The sequence below is a fragment of the Muscardinus avellanarius genome, assembly GCF_963383645.1.
Source record: "Muscardinus avellanarius genome assembly, chromosome: 1".
In the NCBI taxonomy this organism is placed as follows: Eukaryota; Metazoa; Chordata; class Mammalia; order Rodentia; family Gliridae; genus Muscardinus; species Muscardinus avellanarius.
In genome coordinates this window covers 37,759,147-37,776,582 of record NC_137786.1, presented here as the reverse complement: position 1 = coordinate 37,776,582, position 17,436 = coordinate 37,759,147, and the positions used below count along the sequence as shown (strand labels likewise).

The window sequence follows — 17,436 nt, the reverse complement described above, 5'->3', positions numbered from 1 at the left end:
TTTTTTTGGCCGTACTGGGGTTCCTGGAAACCCTTCTACCTCCGGGCTATACTCCCAGACCTATTTTTTATATTTCATTTGGAAACAGGGTCTCTTAAGCCAGTGAGGCTGGCTCCAAACCTGCTCAATCTTTCTGCCTCTGCCTCCCAAGCACGGGGATTATAAGTTTGTGCCACCACGCCTGGCTCATAGTAATATCTTAAGTAAAACCACGGTTCCTGCAGGAGAACACTCAGCACAGCACCCCCAGAGACTCGTGCAACTGTGATAAACTCCCTAGCTCTGAGACTTTGTAGTTCAACCTAACGAAGGTGGGGATAGAGACTTTTATTGGACATAGCAGAGGCTCAGACAGACTCAGGCCCTGCATCAGTGGAAAGTGTGAAGGAAGACCTACACTTAATACTAGACCCCAATAGTAGGATCTCAGGGATCATGACAGACCACCCAATCATGGTGAATAGGGAGAAGTCACACGAAACCAGCCCTAGGTGTGAAGAACAGAGACTCTTGCATTGAGTTTGGTCTCAGAGGCATCCACCATCTAAGGAGGCAGTGAGAAACCGAGATTCCACATCTGTGGAAAGTGTGGAGGGTGACCTGTCTTTTTACCCCCTACCCAAACCCTCTCTTTTAAGGTTTTTCCCTTGTTCATACCTACTATCTGCTCTCCATAATGTTTCTTTTTTTCTTGTTTCCTATCTTTTCTTGTATGTCTTGTATGAAATCCACTTCATATCACTATACTAAAAACTCTACATTTGTTACTAGAATATTACTACATATTCACTATCTATAATTTCTATTCTATACTATCTTACCAAACCCATACTCTCATTCTATTTGATCCTATCTATGACTTTACCCTATTCTTGCATTTACAACTTCATTTTCCTCCTCACTCAACCTTCACTATTGAATTATTACAAAACCTGCCCTTGGATAAACCAGCTGACACCTAAAAACTGAGAGAAATCTATCAAAAGCAACAGATACAAACTTCTGAAATCATGAAAAGGAGGAATAATAAGAAAGCAATGAGCTCTCACAATACCACAATAACAGAACCTGACAACATAGAATTGTAGGGATCTCCAGAAAGTCAAATCAAGAATGTAACTGTAGAGATAATACAAGACTTCTGAAAAGAATTTAGGGAGAGTCTGAAAGAAATAAAGGATGCAATCATTGAATTGAAAGCATCAATTCAAACTATAAACAATCGATTAGACCACATAGAGAACAGAATCTCGCTCCCAGAAGATGATCACTCCAAAAATGAACACATAGTATATAACTTAGAAAAAATAATTTGTCAGCATGAATTGAACATTGAAGAAATATAGGCCCATTTTAGAAGAGCTAACCTATTGGCATAGAAGGGGGAAAAATAAGGTGAAACCAAAGGGATCAACAATCTTTTCAAAGAAGTAATATCAGAAAATTTTCCAAACATAGAGTAAGAGGTTGATACACAGGTACAAGAAACATAGAACTCCTTTTAGACAAGATCAGAGAAAAGGTTCCCCATGCCACATAATAGTCAAACTGACCATGTAGAAATCAAGGAGAGAATCTTAAAGGCAGCAAAAACAAAAGACCAACTGACATTCAGAGGCAAACCAATTAGGATCACTCCAGAATTCCCAAAACAAGTCATGAAAGCCAGAAGGGCCTGGAGTAGCATATTCCAAACTCTGAAAAAAAAAAAAAAAACAACCAATTTGCAGCCAAAAATTTCCTACTCAGCAAAACTATCTCTCAAATTAGATGGGGAAATAAAAATCTTCCATGACAAAAAGAAGCTGAAGGAATTTCTGTCTTTCAAACCAGCACTAGAGAAAATACTCAGAGATTAACTGCAAAGAAGAAATAAGTAATACATGCCAGAACTAGAGACACAAGAATTTCCATCCAGCAAACAACTAAGCAAAGAAGAACAAACACTACCTCAAACAGAAGTTAAATTTCAATATGTTAGGAATTAAATACCATTGTTCAGTAATCACACTGAACATAAATGGCCTCAACCCTCCAATAAAAAGACATAAAGTGGCAAAATGGATTGAAAATCAGAATCCATCTATCTGCTGCTTGCAAGAAACATACTTTATAAGTAAAAATGGTAACAAAGTTAAGATAAAGGGCTGGAGCAAGGTAATCCATGCCAAGGGAACTGAAGACAAACAGGAGTAGCAACTATGATATCAGACAAGTAAGACTTCAAGCCCAAGATTATTAGAAGTGACAAAGCAGATAATTTTTTTACTAGTAAAAGAAACAATCCAACAAGAGGAAATACTGATAGTCAACATTTATGTGCCAAACATAGGTGCAACTACCTTCATAAAACAAACTGTGACATTAAGTCACACATAAATCTCAATACAATAATACTGGGAGACTTCAACACTCCTCTCTCACCATTAGACCGATCTTCTAGACAAAAGGTCAGTAAAGATGCCTCAGACCTAAAGAAACCATCAACCAAATGGACCTTTTAGACAAATAAAGAATATTCCATCCAATTACAGCAGAGTTCACATTTTTCTCAGCTGCTCACAGAACCTTCTTCAAAATAGATCACATTCTGGGCCACAAAGTGAGCACTAGCAAATTAAAAAAAAACTGTGACATACTTCCCTGTGTCTTTTCAGACCATAATAGAATGAAACTAGAAATAAACTATAAGAAGACCTAGAGAAACCACATAAACATGCGGAGACTGAACACCACACTGCTGAATGAAGAATGGGTTATAGAAGAAGTAAGCGGTAAAATCAAGAAATTTTGAGAAACAAACAAAAATAGAGATACAACATATTAAAATGTCTGGGACACTTTGAATGCAGTATTAAGAGGAAAATTCATAGCACTGAGTGCCCATATAAGAAGAACAGAAAGTCACCAAATAAATAACCTAATGCCGCACCTCAATGGCCTTGAAAAACAGAAAAATCTAACCCTAAAGCCAGTAGAAGACAGGAAATTATTAAAATCAGAGCAGAAATCAATGAAGTAGAGAATAAAAAAATAAAGAAAATCAACAATACAAAAAAAATCAACATGATAGATAAACCACTAACCAACCTAACCAAAGAAGAGAGAGAGAGAGAGAAAAAGGGAGAGGGAGAGGGAAAGGGAGAGGGAGAGGGAGAGGAAGAAGGGGGGGGAGAGAGAGAGAGAGAGAGAGAGAGAGAGAGAGAGAATGAATCAACCCAAATTACAAAGATAAGAGATGAAAAAGGAGATATTACTAAAAAGAACAGTGTAGAAATCCAGAGGTTTATCAGAAACCACTCTGGAGAACTTTCTAGATAAATACAACCTGCCTAAACTGAGTCAAGAAGATATAGAAAATTTAAGCCAACCAATAGCAATCAAAGAGACTGAAACAGCAATAAAGAGCCTACCATCAGAGAAAATCCCAGGACCAGATAGTTTCCCATGTGAATTTTATAAAACCTTTCTAGAAGAGCAAATCCTGATACTCCTCAATGTATTTTGTGAAATAGAATAAAAAGGGACCTCCCAAATATATTCTATGATGCCAACATCACATTGATACCAAAACCAAATAAAGACAGCTCAAGGAAAGTAAACTACAGGCCTATTTCTTTGATGAACTTGGATGCAAAACTGCTAAACAAAATACTAGCAACACACATTCAAAACCACATCAGAAAATCATACACCATGACCAGGTAGGTTTCATTCCAAGGATGCAAGGATGGTTCAACATATGAAAATCAATTCATATTATTCCATTATATAAACAGAAATAAAGACAAAAATCACATTATCACTTCAATAGACACTGAAAAAGCATTTGACAAAATCTAACATCCATTTATGCTAAAAGCACTTCAGAGAATCGGAATAGAAGGAACATACCTCAACATCATAAAGGCAATATACAATAGACTCACAGCTAACATATTAAATGGGGAAAAACTTCAAGAATTTCCTCTAAAACCAGGAACAAGACAAGGATGTCCATTATCACCACTTTTTTTTTTCAATATAGTACTTGAGATTCTAGCCAGAGCAATAAAACAAGAAAAGGAAATCAAAGAAGTACAAATAGGAAAAGAAGAACTCAAACTTTCACTATTTGCAGATGACATGATACTATACGTAGAAGAACCAATGAACTCAACCAAAAGGCTTATAGAACTGATCAGCCTGGCGTGGTGGCGCACGCTTGTAATCCCCGTGCTTGGGAGGCGGAGACAGGAGGATCGTGCAGGTTCGAAGCCAGCCGCCCTGGCGTAAGAGACCCTGTTTCAAAAATATAAAATAGGTCTGGGAGTGTAGCCCGGAGGTAGAAGGGCTTCCAGGAACCCCAGTACCACCAAAAAAAAAAAACCCCAAAAAAACCTGATCAATAAATTCAGCAATGTGTTGGTACAAAATCAATCTTACTAAATCAGAAGCTTTTCTGTATACTAACTGGAGAACATTTCTACTCAGGATTTCTCACAAAAAATAAAATACTTAGGAATAAACTTAACCAAGGAGGTAAAAGACCTCCACAAAGAAGATTATAAAACATTGAAAAAAGAAATCAAAGAACACCTTAGAAGATGGAAAGATCTTCTATGTTCATGGATAGGCAGAATAAATATTATCAAAATGGTCATACTTCCAAAAGTGATCTATAGATTCAACACAATACCCATTAAATTACCAATATCAGTCCTCACAGACAGAAAAAATCAGTCCTTAAATTAATTTGGAATGACAGAAAACCCACAACAGCCAAAGTAGTTCTCAGCAACAAAAAACATGCAGGAGGAATTAAAATAGCTGACTATACTACAAAAGCCATTGTAATAAAAACAGCATGGTACTGGCACAAAAACAGATACATAGACCAAAGGAGCAGAATAGAAGACTCAGAAACAAATCTAACACTTACAAGCAATTGATTTTTGACAAAAGGGCCCAAAACATACACTGGAAAAAGATAGCCTATTCAACAAATGGTGTTGGCAAAATTGGTTAAACATATGCAGAAAAATGGAGATAAATCCCACTTTCTCATCCTGCACAAGAGTCAATTCAGGATCTTTGCCATCCCTGCCCTCTTGGTGAAATGTCCTTTTCTCAGAAATGCCACAGGATTATTCTCATCTCCTTCCTAATGTTGCTGCCTTAAAACAGCCAATCCTGATAAGCCTACTTAAACTGCAACCTCACCAACACCCCATTCTCTTTTCCTCTTTGTTCTGCATGGCATTGATCTCTGCCCTCTCTGAGATCAGATCCCATGAAGATAGACATTTCCTTTTCTTGCATATAGAACACCACCTGGCCCTAGAAAAGGACACAATAAATATTTGCTTAATGAATGGAATGGGTGACGAGTGTCTAAGTAATATATTACTCTGAATCCAAACAACAGTCCTGTGAAGTAGTAGAATGCATTTATAACACATGAAACAGCTGCTGTTTGTACTGACTGACATCAAGGCATACTAGAGTTACCTTCCTTCTTCTTTATGTCTCACTCTCACCCTTCTCTCAGATTTTGTGTTATTATTTTAACTCTGTTGTTGTTTTTTCCCTTGACTACCTAAGTCTTTTAAACCTCTCTCCTCGATTCTCTCCTACTCCAATCTATTGTCTACACAAAGCAAGATTAATTTTCCTGAGACATTAATAACATCATAGGGAACATTGGATAATAATGAGACTAAGAATGTGGAATATGGAGTTATGCTTCTTAAGTTCGAATCCCAGCTCTTTCCCCCTAGTCATTTAACTGCTCTATGTCTCAAATGCATCATCTGTAAAACAGGAATCATAATAGAAACTATCACACACACTTATTATACCTGATACACGGTGAGTCCTTTGTGAGTATTAGTTATTACTGCCCTCAGGTTATTTCCCTGATCAAACAACCTGCAAATGTACCTCATGGCAGTTAGATAAAATGAACATACACAGAAGTACATGAGACCACTGAGGACCTCTCTGGATGACCAGCGTTCTACCTAGGTGTTCCTGAGACCTGAACATTTTGTGCTGTTTGTCACTTTTTGAACATAGGTGCCTTTGGCAGGCCTTGTCAGTGTGATGCCAGGCAACTCTCAGTCTTGCTTTAAGAGGTAACTGCACCATCTCTGTTGCACCCCTTTCTCACCCCTCGGGTCCAATCATCCATGCATTTGGCTGCCATCTTGGTTGCTATGCACTCCAGATACCTGATGTCCAGCACCTGCCAAACATGCTGCAGTTACTTGTGAACATGCTTGACTCCCTTGCTTGACTGTATCTTACTTATTTAGTAGCCACCTCACCAAGCACAGTGGCTGACACACAGAGGCATTCATTGAAGGTCAGTCAGGTAAGTGAAAAGGGCTGCCTACTGGCAGGAACAGGGTTAGAACAGGGGTCTAAGTCTTGTATTTTTACTACCATCTTATTTAACCACACATTTAGCTTTGATCAGTAGCTATAACCACTGATGTTAGGACAGATACTAAAGAGTCTTTCCAAACTATGCCATTGGATCCTCTTTTCTACTCATTAGTAATTTTATTATTATTCTCCCTCAAAGTCAGGCTATCAGAGTTTACATGCTTCTGTCTATGACATCTAGCCACATTTTCCCAGTCTCTCCAGCCTGCGGATGCCTGGGAAACCATATAGAAGAGCAATACATCTGGGAGAAGCAACTGGGAATCCTTATAAGCAACAAATGAGCTTTTGTGGATAGACTTTGAGACACTAGGGTCAGCTACTCAAAGTCCTTTGATTCTTTCGATTTTGCTGTTTATACTTCCATAGTATAAACTTGGATATCCTAATTGTAGTTGTTGTGTTTTCCTCATGTCTACGCGATGGGCACAAGACCATCTGTTTGGATCTTTTACTTAGTTCATTGAGCTGATTATCTCCAATGTTTGTTTGAGATCTTATAAACATGTCTTTAAACTGATTGCGGCTGTTTTGTAAAATGTAAAATTCCAGAATTATGCTTTGCGATAAAGAAAATCTAGGCTTCGGTTATAGCAATAATAGAGGTCAAAGGCCAGCATATTTCAGTAGACCTGAATATAATAATCATATTGAATAATTAGGGAAGAAAGAATCTTAAGGGTACAATGAGCTTGCTCCTCAGAGTGACATATGTAATGCAGTCTAGCTTTGAAGGCTTCCTAAAAGAGAATATCACTACTCTTCTTCACAACACTCACTGCCAGACTTCTTCACATTAGAGTCAACTTAATTCCCCCTGCCCTTTTTTCTTGTTCACCAGTTGATCACACCTCCTGTAATACAGGATGCATGCACCTAAACAACACTATAACAATGTCTTTCTACCCCATTGTACCTGTGAATTGTGGGCTTCCTTACTTATTAAATCTAAAGCTATGTCAAACAAAACACAAACCTGTGATTTACCTATTTCCTCAACAGAGAAACACTTTTGATCCACTGTATCACCATTGTTAGTTAGCCTGATGCAGTAGGGAATCCAAATCGAGGTATATGATGAGTTAAAGTAACAGCTGTTTTCTCCGGCAGAGACATAATCAGGGCACTCTCTCCACTCTTGGGTCCAGTCTTGGGTGCTCCTGGAGGGGCAGAAAGAATTGATCAATTCCCAAATCATGCCAAGTTTAGGTCAAAGTAAGGTGCTTGCCAGAGTTAGTAAACTGGAACACATGTTTTTGTATTTTAGAAATATCATTTCCAGGTGTACTACACATGTGGACGTGTTATCGGTGTGTGAAGACTGGTGATCATTCAGTACTCTCACCTCTGTGAGAGCATCTGTGTGTTGACTGTTATGTGCTGAACCAGCTTCTAAGTTCAGCTCTTCCTATGACAGATACTATATTATCCCCTTTTTACAGATGAAGGCTCTGGGACTTAGGGAGTTTTAAAAATGCTCCTTTACTAAAAGAGTAGAGGTCCAACTCCAAAATCATAGAAGTTCCCAGAGAACTGTGAATCTTTGGTTATGGGTTTTTCCTCTAGCTCACAGTGGAAGAAACCGAGCAGGCATGCTGATGGTGCGCTCCATGCTAAGTGATGAGTATATCCAGCACAAGCACCATGTGGTATATAGATAAACAAGATTTGGCTGGAAGAAGGCTCAGAAATTATCATCAGAGTACTCTTTTGCATGAATTCCATTGATATTCAATGAGAATTAATTACATGTAAAACACTTCACTGGATACTATATGAGATCCATGAATGTAGATGGAATTACTTTTGCCTTGGGAGGAAGGACCAAAAAGCTATGTTGCAAAGCCTTGTTGGTATGTGCCCATAGGTGGTGTCCTAAGAGTTCAGAAAAGACAATGACTGCTCACACAAGGTAATATTTTTGGCAATGCTGAAAGAAGGGTAAATGTTTAATAGAAGGCAACAGGAAAAGGAAAGGAGGGAGCTGAGTGGTCGAAGGTGTTGAGGTCAGTAAGTCTGGTTATTGGTGGGGTGATGGGAGCAAGAGGCCATGGGAGGTAGGGAAGACTTTGCTTAAATTAGAATTGCTACTTGGGTGGGATAACTCATTATCCTTCTGTTCTTCACCAGTCTGCATCAGATGAGGGGAGGGTTGAAAAGTAAAGGGGATATGAAACCATATAAACTTTGCTTGAGAAAGGAGAAGGTAGGGATGCCTCTGTGCTGGCAGAAGTGCCTATGGCCAGTAAGCCAGCCTGGAGGTTTGGGACTGTCCCATTGTGGCTACTTCTGAGTAGCTCTGGGTGCTGAGAGTCCCGTCGGTCCTTGGGAGGGCAGGACTGGGAAGGACAGGACGAGAAGCTGGGAGAAGACGCATGTTTCCTTTTCTACAGCTGTTGCTCAGTCTGGTCTCTTTGGCAGTAGGAGGAAGCTTGTGAGGTATCAGGGGGTCCTTGAGACAGCTGCTCTTCAGCTGTTGAAATGAATTTGTGATTAAGACAAAAGAGACTCCAGAGTCTAAGACAGGGAATTGTTACTTAAGTTGTAAGTGGGATTCTTAAGAGGTGAATGTCCCTGGATGAAAGAGAGATTCATCCTTTATGGGAAAAGCAAGTGGACAAAGAGGAAAAGAATGGATAAAGTATGTGTGTGTATGTATGTGGGGTAATAGAAAAAAGATGGAAAGATCAGAGAGATAGGTGAGTTGCTGAATTAAAGTATGGTTTATTTGATCTTGACCTTCAAACAAAGTAAGAATGCAATAAGGAGAATGGTTTAACAAAATTGCCTAGGGAATAAGGCTTTCATATAATAGTAGAGGAGATATCAAATGTGTTTAGAATAATTAATAGTATAAAATTTAGAAAACTCAAAATATTAAGATGTCCCAGAGATGTATTATTTTCCACTTAAAGGTAACCAATGGAGAAAAAAAAAATCATAAAAATAAAAGATTTCTGATATATAGAGCTCTTGTTTGTTCTTTTTTTTTTAAAAAAAAAATCTGGCTTCATATTTAATCCTTAGGGGGGAAAAGTAACAATCTCCTTCCTCTCTTTTAATTTCCCCCACAATTTCGCATGGAAGATGAAATTTCTTTTAAATAACCAAGCTAAATTTTGCAGAGGGGGGTTGTGGAGGGCCTCAGGGGTCAGGGATACACCACTGAGGACCAAATGTTCACACGCCCACTTCCTTTGAGACATGGCATTTCCATATGAGGAAGGGAGAGCACAAGAGCTCTGCCAGGCTCCCCAGGGCCCCCTTTGTTATGCCTGCGATGTGGTTTGAGCTGGGTTCCCTCCAAGCTCAGAGCTGACTTTGGCACGGTCTCCATTGGAGGTTGACAGAAGACTGTTCTGAGTCAGCTGCTCAGCATGCTGCCGCTGCCGCCTCTTCTGCCAGCTCACCTGGCAAGAAGCCGGGCCAAGCAAAACACAGGAGGGCTGTGGGCCTGCGCTGCCACTGTGCTGCTGACAGCCCCATGTGTTTAGATTCTCTCATGCTTTGGATACAAGGCCAGATCAGGGAACTGCAGGCCCATTGCGCCATGGCCCAGGGTTGGATAAAATCGTGTCACAGTTTTATGTGTGTGTCAGGGAGGGAAATATGATTCTATAGTTCAAGAGTTTCCTGGGAACTGAGCTCCAAGAAACAATGACAAGAGGCAGAAGTCCATTCGTGTTGTTCTCCTTCGTAAAAGTAATAAGTCTTATACAGCTGTACACTAGTGGGTGCCCTCCAGTCCCCCTCCTCCTGCACCTTGATTCTACCCTTCTCAGATAAATGGGGCTGTGGGCTCTATGGCTAGCTTAGTTATGATACTTGAAATAGTTGTAGATTTTGTAGAGGAATGCAAAATATTCATTTAGCAAGTTTGGGTTAGCTATTTAATTATGCATTTGTATTCACAGCATTTAAGGAGATGACAATATTTTCCTCCTTGGATTCTAAGTTCTGCTAGGTAAAAAATGAAGACATCCTTCTGAGTATTTGAGATTTCTCCTCAGCAGTGTCCTTGCCAGTACAGGGACTGGGGTGCCGAGAGGACTGGGATGTGCAGAGGGTGGGATGTGCAGAGATATGTGGCCCTGATGAATGAGAGTAGAGGACAAATATGTATTTGAGAAGACTTCTTATCTTTGGATTTATCTTTTTGCTTACATTCAAATTAAGTAAATTTAGGGTACTATGAAATCATTTATTTATTTATTTATTTATTTATTTATTTATTTATTTATTTATTTTGTGGTACTGGGGGTGGAACCCAGAGGCTCTTCTACCTCTGGGCTATACTCCAGACCTATTTTTATATTTTATTTTGAAACAGGGTCTCACTAAGTTGCTGAGAGCCTCACTAAGTTGCTGAGGTTGGCTTCGAACTTGTGCGATCCTCCTGTATCAGCCTCCCAAGTGCTGGGATTACAAGTGTGCACCACCACGCCCAGCCTATGAAATCATTTTTATGAAGTGGGTCTAGATCCAGAGGTTATTCTGCTATGTCTGTCTGGTTCAGTTAATGGTGCCTGTATGAATAACTTATTTTGTTTTGACAGAGTTGGCTTTTTGAGCTGCTGAAGTAAGGCATAAAACTTGCACCTACAAAGTCTCTCTCTGCATCCACAAATAGCTTAATCAGCTAATAATATTGAAAGTGTTACCAGACATGTTAGCTTCATGTCTGAACTTATGTAGATAAATCAGCTTGGATGACAGGCCTATACTTTTCTGCAGTGTCAACCTTAATGCTAATAAATAAGTGTAACTAGAACCTAACCATCTCGATTTTCTATGCTCTCGGGCGTACTTCTAAGAGACTTCTTTTATCTAGAAGGCCAGTATGGCCAGTCTTAGTTGCTAATTTTGTTACCCATAAATTAAACATACAGCTCTGCCTTAAGAATAATCTTGGAAGCTGGACATGGTAGCAGATGCCTGTAATCTCAGTATTTGGGAGGCCGAGACATGAAGATAATAGGTTCAAGGCCAGCCTTAGCAATTTAGTGAGACCCTTAGCAACTTACCAAGACCCTATTTCAAAATAAATAAAAATGAAATAAATAAAAACAAAAGAGTTGGGAGTGTAGAATAAACATCCTTGGGTTTACTCCCCAGCACTAAAAAAAGTTATATAACTCACCAATAATCACAAACAGTAAAGAATCAAAAGTCATTTTTATAGCCCAGGAATTGGAATTCTAATTCTAATTCATTATTTTAAATTATTATCATACTACCCATAAGGAAAGCAGCTACCATTTGTTGGGTGCTTATTATGTGTGAAGCACAGTGCCAAGCATTTTTCACCTATGATCTAACAAAGCCTTTGAAGAAGCCATGAGGCAAGTTTGTTACCAATATTCTTCAAGTGCAAGGCTGAGCTGGGCGCAGACTGACTGATTTGCTGAACAAGTTCAGGAGCCAGGCTAAATGCAGGGCTGTTGGCCCCAAAGGCATGTTCCTAACTGTTTGCTGGTCTTCATTTCCTGCCTAGGTTCTCTGTGAAATAAACAGAATCATCCTTGGGCTGATAATAAGAGCCTAGTTAAAGGGTCCCAGGTAGTTGGGTGTGGTGGAGCACATCTGTAATCCCAGTACTTGGGATGTTGAGACAGGAAGATCACAGGTTCAAGACCAGCCTCAGCAACTTAGTGAGACCTTCAGTAACTTAGCAAGACTCTGTTTTTTTTTTTTTTTTTTTTTTGGTGGTACTGGGGTTCCTGGAAGCCCTTCTACCTCCGGGCTACACTCCCAGACCTATTTTATATTTTTACTTAGAAACAGGGTCTCCTAAGCCAGCGCACGCGGCTGGCTTTGAACCTGCGCGATCCTCCTGTCTCCGCCTCCCAAGCATGGGGATTACAAGCGTGCGCCACCACGCCCAGCTGCAAGACTCTGTTTTTAAATAAAAAATAAAATGATCTGGGGTGTAGAACACCTCTGGTTTACATATCCACTATAAATAATAAGATAAAATAAATTGGACTAGGGGTATAGCTCAGAGGTAGAATATTCCAGGTTCAATTCCCTGTATGAAAAAGAAAAAAGAGTTCTAATCTGGCATCATAGCTTAGGCCTTCTCTAAAGAAGTTGGTGGAAAAGAGGAGAAAATGAACTGTTTAATTCTAGAATTTAAAAACATAAAAAGGAACAGTGTTCTTGTATAGCACAGTAGGGTAACTATGGTTGACAACAATTGATATTTAAAAATAGCTAATAGAGAGGGTTTGAATGCTCTCAATATAAAGAAATGATTAACATCCAAGGTGATAGATATGCCATTTAGCCTGCTCTGATTATTGTTGTATACATAGATTGAAATGTCACCCCATTTGGCACTATGTGTAGGTTTAATAAAACAAGATATAACCTAAGAGTAAACAAGAAAGTAATACAGGTGTGGGGTTAGAAATAAGCTACCTGGGTGGTGACTACATTTATAAACCTTTGTTTCCCTCTTCCCTTGTTACTTTATAGGACCTTTGGCAAAAATGAAAGAGCAAAGCATGACAGCCCCTCATGTACCTGGCCATTTGAGAGCAATGTAGTCTATTCTTTACATAGAGACCAAGCAGAGTCTTCTAGAACATACACTTTTCAAAACACACCTACAGCTTTCCACCACAAATAAAGTGAGATTCAAAGCCTGGCTCAGGCTTACAAGGCCTGGTACAGTCAGCCTGGTCTCAATCTCATGTCATCTGTGCTGTCCTCCTGCTTTTCTCAAACATGCCCAGAATACCCTGGGCCTTTGCACCTGCAATTTTCTCCACCCACACAGCCTTTCCCCAGGGTATGCCACATGGTCTCTCTTCCTTTCTGTCTCTTGTTAGACATCAGAGAGGCCTCCTATGACCTCTTCATTTCAAATATCACTCAAGTATCCTACACATGCATGTGCGTGCGTGTGTGCGCGCGCGCACACACACACACACACACACACACACACACTCACTCATAGGTGCACACACTGGTATATCCACACACTCGCACCCCCATGTGACAGTCACTCATATGTGACTGTACACATGCTCACAGAGTGCCAACACGCTTCATTATCTTCCTGGCTCTCTTTTTATTAATAACTAATGTTACCAGATGCTTTATTTATTTATTTATTGTGTGTGATGCTGGGGACTCAGAACTCAGGGGTATTTTACTTGAGTTATACCGTAGCCCTACTTTATTATTATTATTTTTATTTTGACTTAGGGTCTCATGAACTTACTGTACACTGGCCTCAAACTTGTGATCCTTTTGACTCAGCCTCCCATGTACTGGGATTACAGATGTGTGCCACTATGTCTGCCTATGTTGCATTAATTTTTTGTTGTTTGTCTTCCCCCATAAGAAAGGAATCTGCAGACCAAGGATGAGGATTTTACGTTTTTGTAACCACTATTAGATCTCCGGTGTCTGAAATAGCACCCAACACATAACTAGGAAGGGCTTAATTTTTTTTTTTTTTTTTTTTTTTGTGTGTGTGTGTGTGTGTGTGGTGTGGTACTGGGGATGGAACCCAGGGGCCTTCTACCCCCGGGCTATACTCCCAGAACTATTTTATATTTTATTTGGAAACAGGGTCTCTAAGTCATCTGAGGCTGACTTCGAACTTGTCCGATTCTCTTGTCTCAGCTTCCCAAGTGCGGGGATTACAAGCGTGTGCCACCATGCCCAGTTTAGGGCTTAAAATTTTTAAAATTGAACAAATGGAAACACCTAGGCCATCAAAATAAATCACTTCCCTTCCTACACTGCATCTGACCTGGTACATGCTAATCGGCAAATCCATGGAGAGAAAAATCAGAAAGGCATGAAGGCTGCACCTTCTAATATAGAACAGCTGTATGGATCCTGGAGTCTTCAGAGCATGATGACCTCCATCTGTCCAGTGGCATGAAAAAGTCTCTAGTTCAGGTGAACGGCACTTGGTGAATTTAGGCTTCCCAGAAGAATCTGTGGAATAAAAAGAAAAGGCAGGCATGAAATCAGGAGTTCACACATGGTCCCAATGAAAAACATATTTAATGTGTTTAACACAGAAGGAGAGACCGCTGGGGAAGAGCCAGCCTATTTCCTGTGTGGGAGGCGATGCCCACGTCTTCCAGAAGAGCTGCTTTCCTGGGTCATAGTCTCAGACCTTATTGCTTGCCAATGTTAGCCCTTGAATCTAAAGAAAAAACCCAGCTTTGCCTTTATTTTAAATTTTATTTGGTACTGGGATTGAAACCAAAAGTGTCTACTTCAGAGCTAGACTTCTAGCCCTATTTTATTTTATTTTGAAACAGAGTCTCAAATTGTTGAGGCCCTAAGTTGCTGAGGCTGGCCTCCAGCTTGTGATCCCCCTGCCTTAGCCTCACATGTTAGGATTACACGTATGTGATACCCTGCCCAGTTTGGTTTTGCCTTTATTTCAGGCATTATTCCTTAATGCCCACTTAAGAAACTGGAGCTAGAAATAAGGATCTGAGTACAGGGAGTTCATTTGGAAGGTGAGAGAGCAGGAAGAGAAGGGAGCACAGGTAATGTGTGTATTGAGCTAGTCACCACAGTGGCCAGTTGGGACCCAAACCTAGTGGGACCCCTAGAGATGCTGTGTGGAATGTACCTATCCATTGTCCTCCTAGATAGCCATTTTGGACATTTCAACCAGCCCACAGCACTCAGTGGTTGAGGCTGCGTTGGAGACGATAACTTCCATGCACTTCTAGGCTGTGCCTGTACATGGACTGAAGGTCCTTCCCTAGGCAGGTACTCGAGTATGCCCAGCAATGTACATGGTGGTGTCTGTCCAACATAGATGGCTGAGCTGACCTTAGGTGAACCCAGGGGATGTGGTTTGGCAACCATGGCCATCTACTGTATGGATATTATTCTTTTTATAGATTTTTGTTGAAAAATCACTTGCTTTCTTTTAAAAGATCCAGCCAGTAAGCATTGAAAAATGCCAACACTAAGCACCTTGTACAAATATATGGGTTAACTTTAACTTGGAAAGTGGAGGATTCCTCTTATATGCTGCAATATTAGCCTAAACCTGTCTGCATCTATGAAATCTGTAGCTATAGATGTGAAACAGGCAAGTCTGAAGCAAGCCCACTTTTGAATATCAATCCCCAGTGTCTTGATGCGCACTGCCATTTTGGAGATGGCTGAGTGTTTTCCTTTTTCTTTTCCTGCCCTCCCTCCTTCCATTACTTTCTTTTCTCCTTATATGATTAGCCTTCAATTTGGCTGTAAATTAATATACTTGTTCTCTGGTCTACAAATCTCATTCTCAGGCATCAGAGAAGCTCCCAATCTTGAAATTAGGAATAGGTTGAAAGATAATTTTATTCTATTTTACTTGGTACTGGGGGTAGAACCCAGGTGTCTTCTACCTCTCTACTACACCCCCAGCCCTATTTTATTTTTTATTTTGAAACGGGGTCTCACTAAATTGCTGTGAGCCAGCCGGGCGTCGTGGTGCACGCTTGTAATCCCAGCATTCAGGAGGCTGACACTGGAGGATCGCGGTTCACGGACAGCCTCAGCTACTTAGTGAGGCCTTCTGCAACTTAGTGAGACCTGGTTTCAAAATAAAAAGAATAAAAAATAGGGCAGGAAGTGTATTTTGGAGGTTGAATGCCTCTGGGTTCCATCCCCAGACCCCCCCAAAAAACAGAACAAAACAAAACAACAATAACAACAAAGAAAACGCTGCAAGCCTTACTAAGTTGCTGGGGTTGGCTTCAAACCTGTGATCCTCCTGTCTCAGTCTCTCAAATACTGGGACTACAGGCATATGCCACCATGCCCAGTTGAAAGATAATTTTAAAATAAGTAATATGCAAATAAGCATAAATAATCCCGACTTCAAATTCCAGGCATATACCTAGAGTTCTGAACCAAAATGTGACTCTTGCAGCAAATTCATAAGAGATGGGATGTGCTAGCCCTAAACAAATGCACTGTTCAGCCATTCATTCAACTAATGCTAATTAAGTACCAGTTTTTCTGCCAGGCCTGGTTCTAGGAATAAAGCAATAAACAGAAATGATACTTGGTCCTTAGAGAGTTTCCATTCTAGAGGGGATTGGGGAAGGTGAGAATTCTGTGTAGAAAAATGAGCAGGACAAGAAGGGATTGATGGGGCTGGCAAATGGAGGCCTCATCTCCCTTCCACTAAACCCACTTGATGTAGTGAAGAAGCTCTGACTTGGGATATATGGCCCGTTGCCTTGAATAGTCTGGACCAAAGAAAGTGACTCTTCAGGAAATTCTGAGTTACAGACATGCAACTTAGCCCTGGGGGCACATGTTGGAAGCAACAGAAATTTTGTTTTTTATAAAAAAATTCCATGGTCATAATGTTTCATGAAATATTCATTTTCCTGTATGAACTTGGAAATTTATGAGTTTGGAGCTAGGATAGGCTCTGCCCTGGTACCAAGGGCAAATGGTCAGCTCTCTTTATGTGGTCAGTGTTCACTAACCCTCAGAGTAAGGAAGTACAGGAAACTGCATGACCTATTACAAAGGAGCACAGTGAAAAAGGTGTGTGTTTTGTGAGGCAAACACCAATCATACAGTCAAGTACCTGGGAAAATTCCTGGCATTCTGTTAGTTGGAACAATGAAAACACTATGTTCTTCTAGAAAATATGATTACTAAAACATTTAAACCACGACAATTTTAATGTTTGTAGATTTGAGGAGAATTTTTCACATTCTGCTGTTCATTTGCAAAGAAGATAAGAAGAAATGTGCTAGATTAGAAGTTGAGAGAATTGCATTCTAATTATGGCTCTGAAACTATTTAGCTCTGATGTCCTCAAGCCACACAGGCCTTGAGAACCTGGAGGAGATGAGACACAAACTTTTCAACGTCACCTTTACAATTAAGTGACATAAACAACCACGGACAATAATACACAGAACCCAAACATAATTTTGACATTTGAGCTGAACCACTAGAGAACAGCAAAGCCTGATGCCATCCAGGGTCCTGTATTTCTTGTTTACTATG

General features: G+C 40.1%; 1 protein-coding gene across 2 annotated transcripts in view; it reads right to left on the bottom strand.

Moving 5' to 3' along the window:
- GHR (growth hormone receptor) overlaps positions 1–17,436 on the bottom strand; it is a gene marked incomplete at both ends in the record, with an annotated part of 152,160 nt that overhangs the window by 16,654 nt on the left and 118,070 nt on the right. For both annotated transcript variants that reach the window (XM_080719650.1, XM_080719649.1), the window contains 2 exons: positions 7,417–7,589; positions 14,256–14,385. In XM_080719650.1, coding sequence (XP_080575776.1) covers positions 7,417–7,589; positions 14,256–14,385 — 303 coding nt within the window. The remainder of the gene's footprint in view (positions 1–7,416; positions 7,590–14,255; positions 14,386–17,436) is intronic.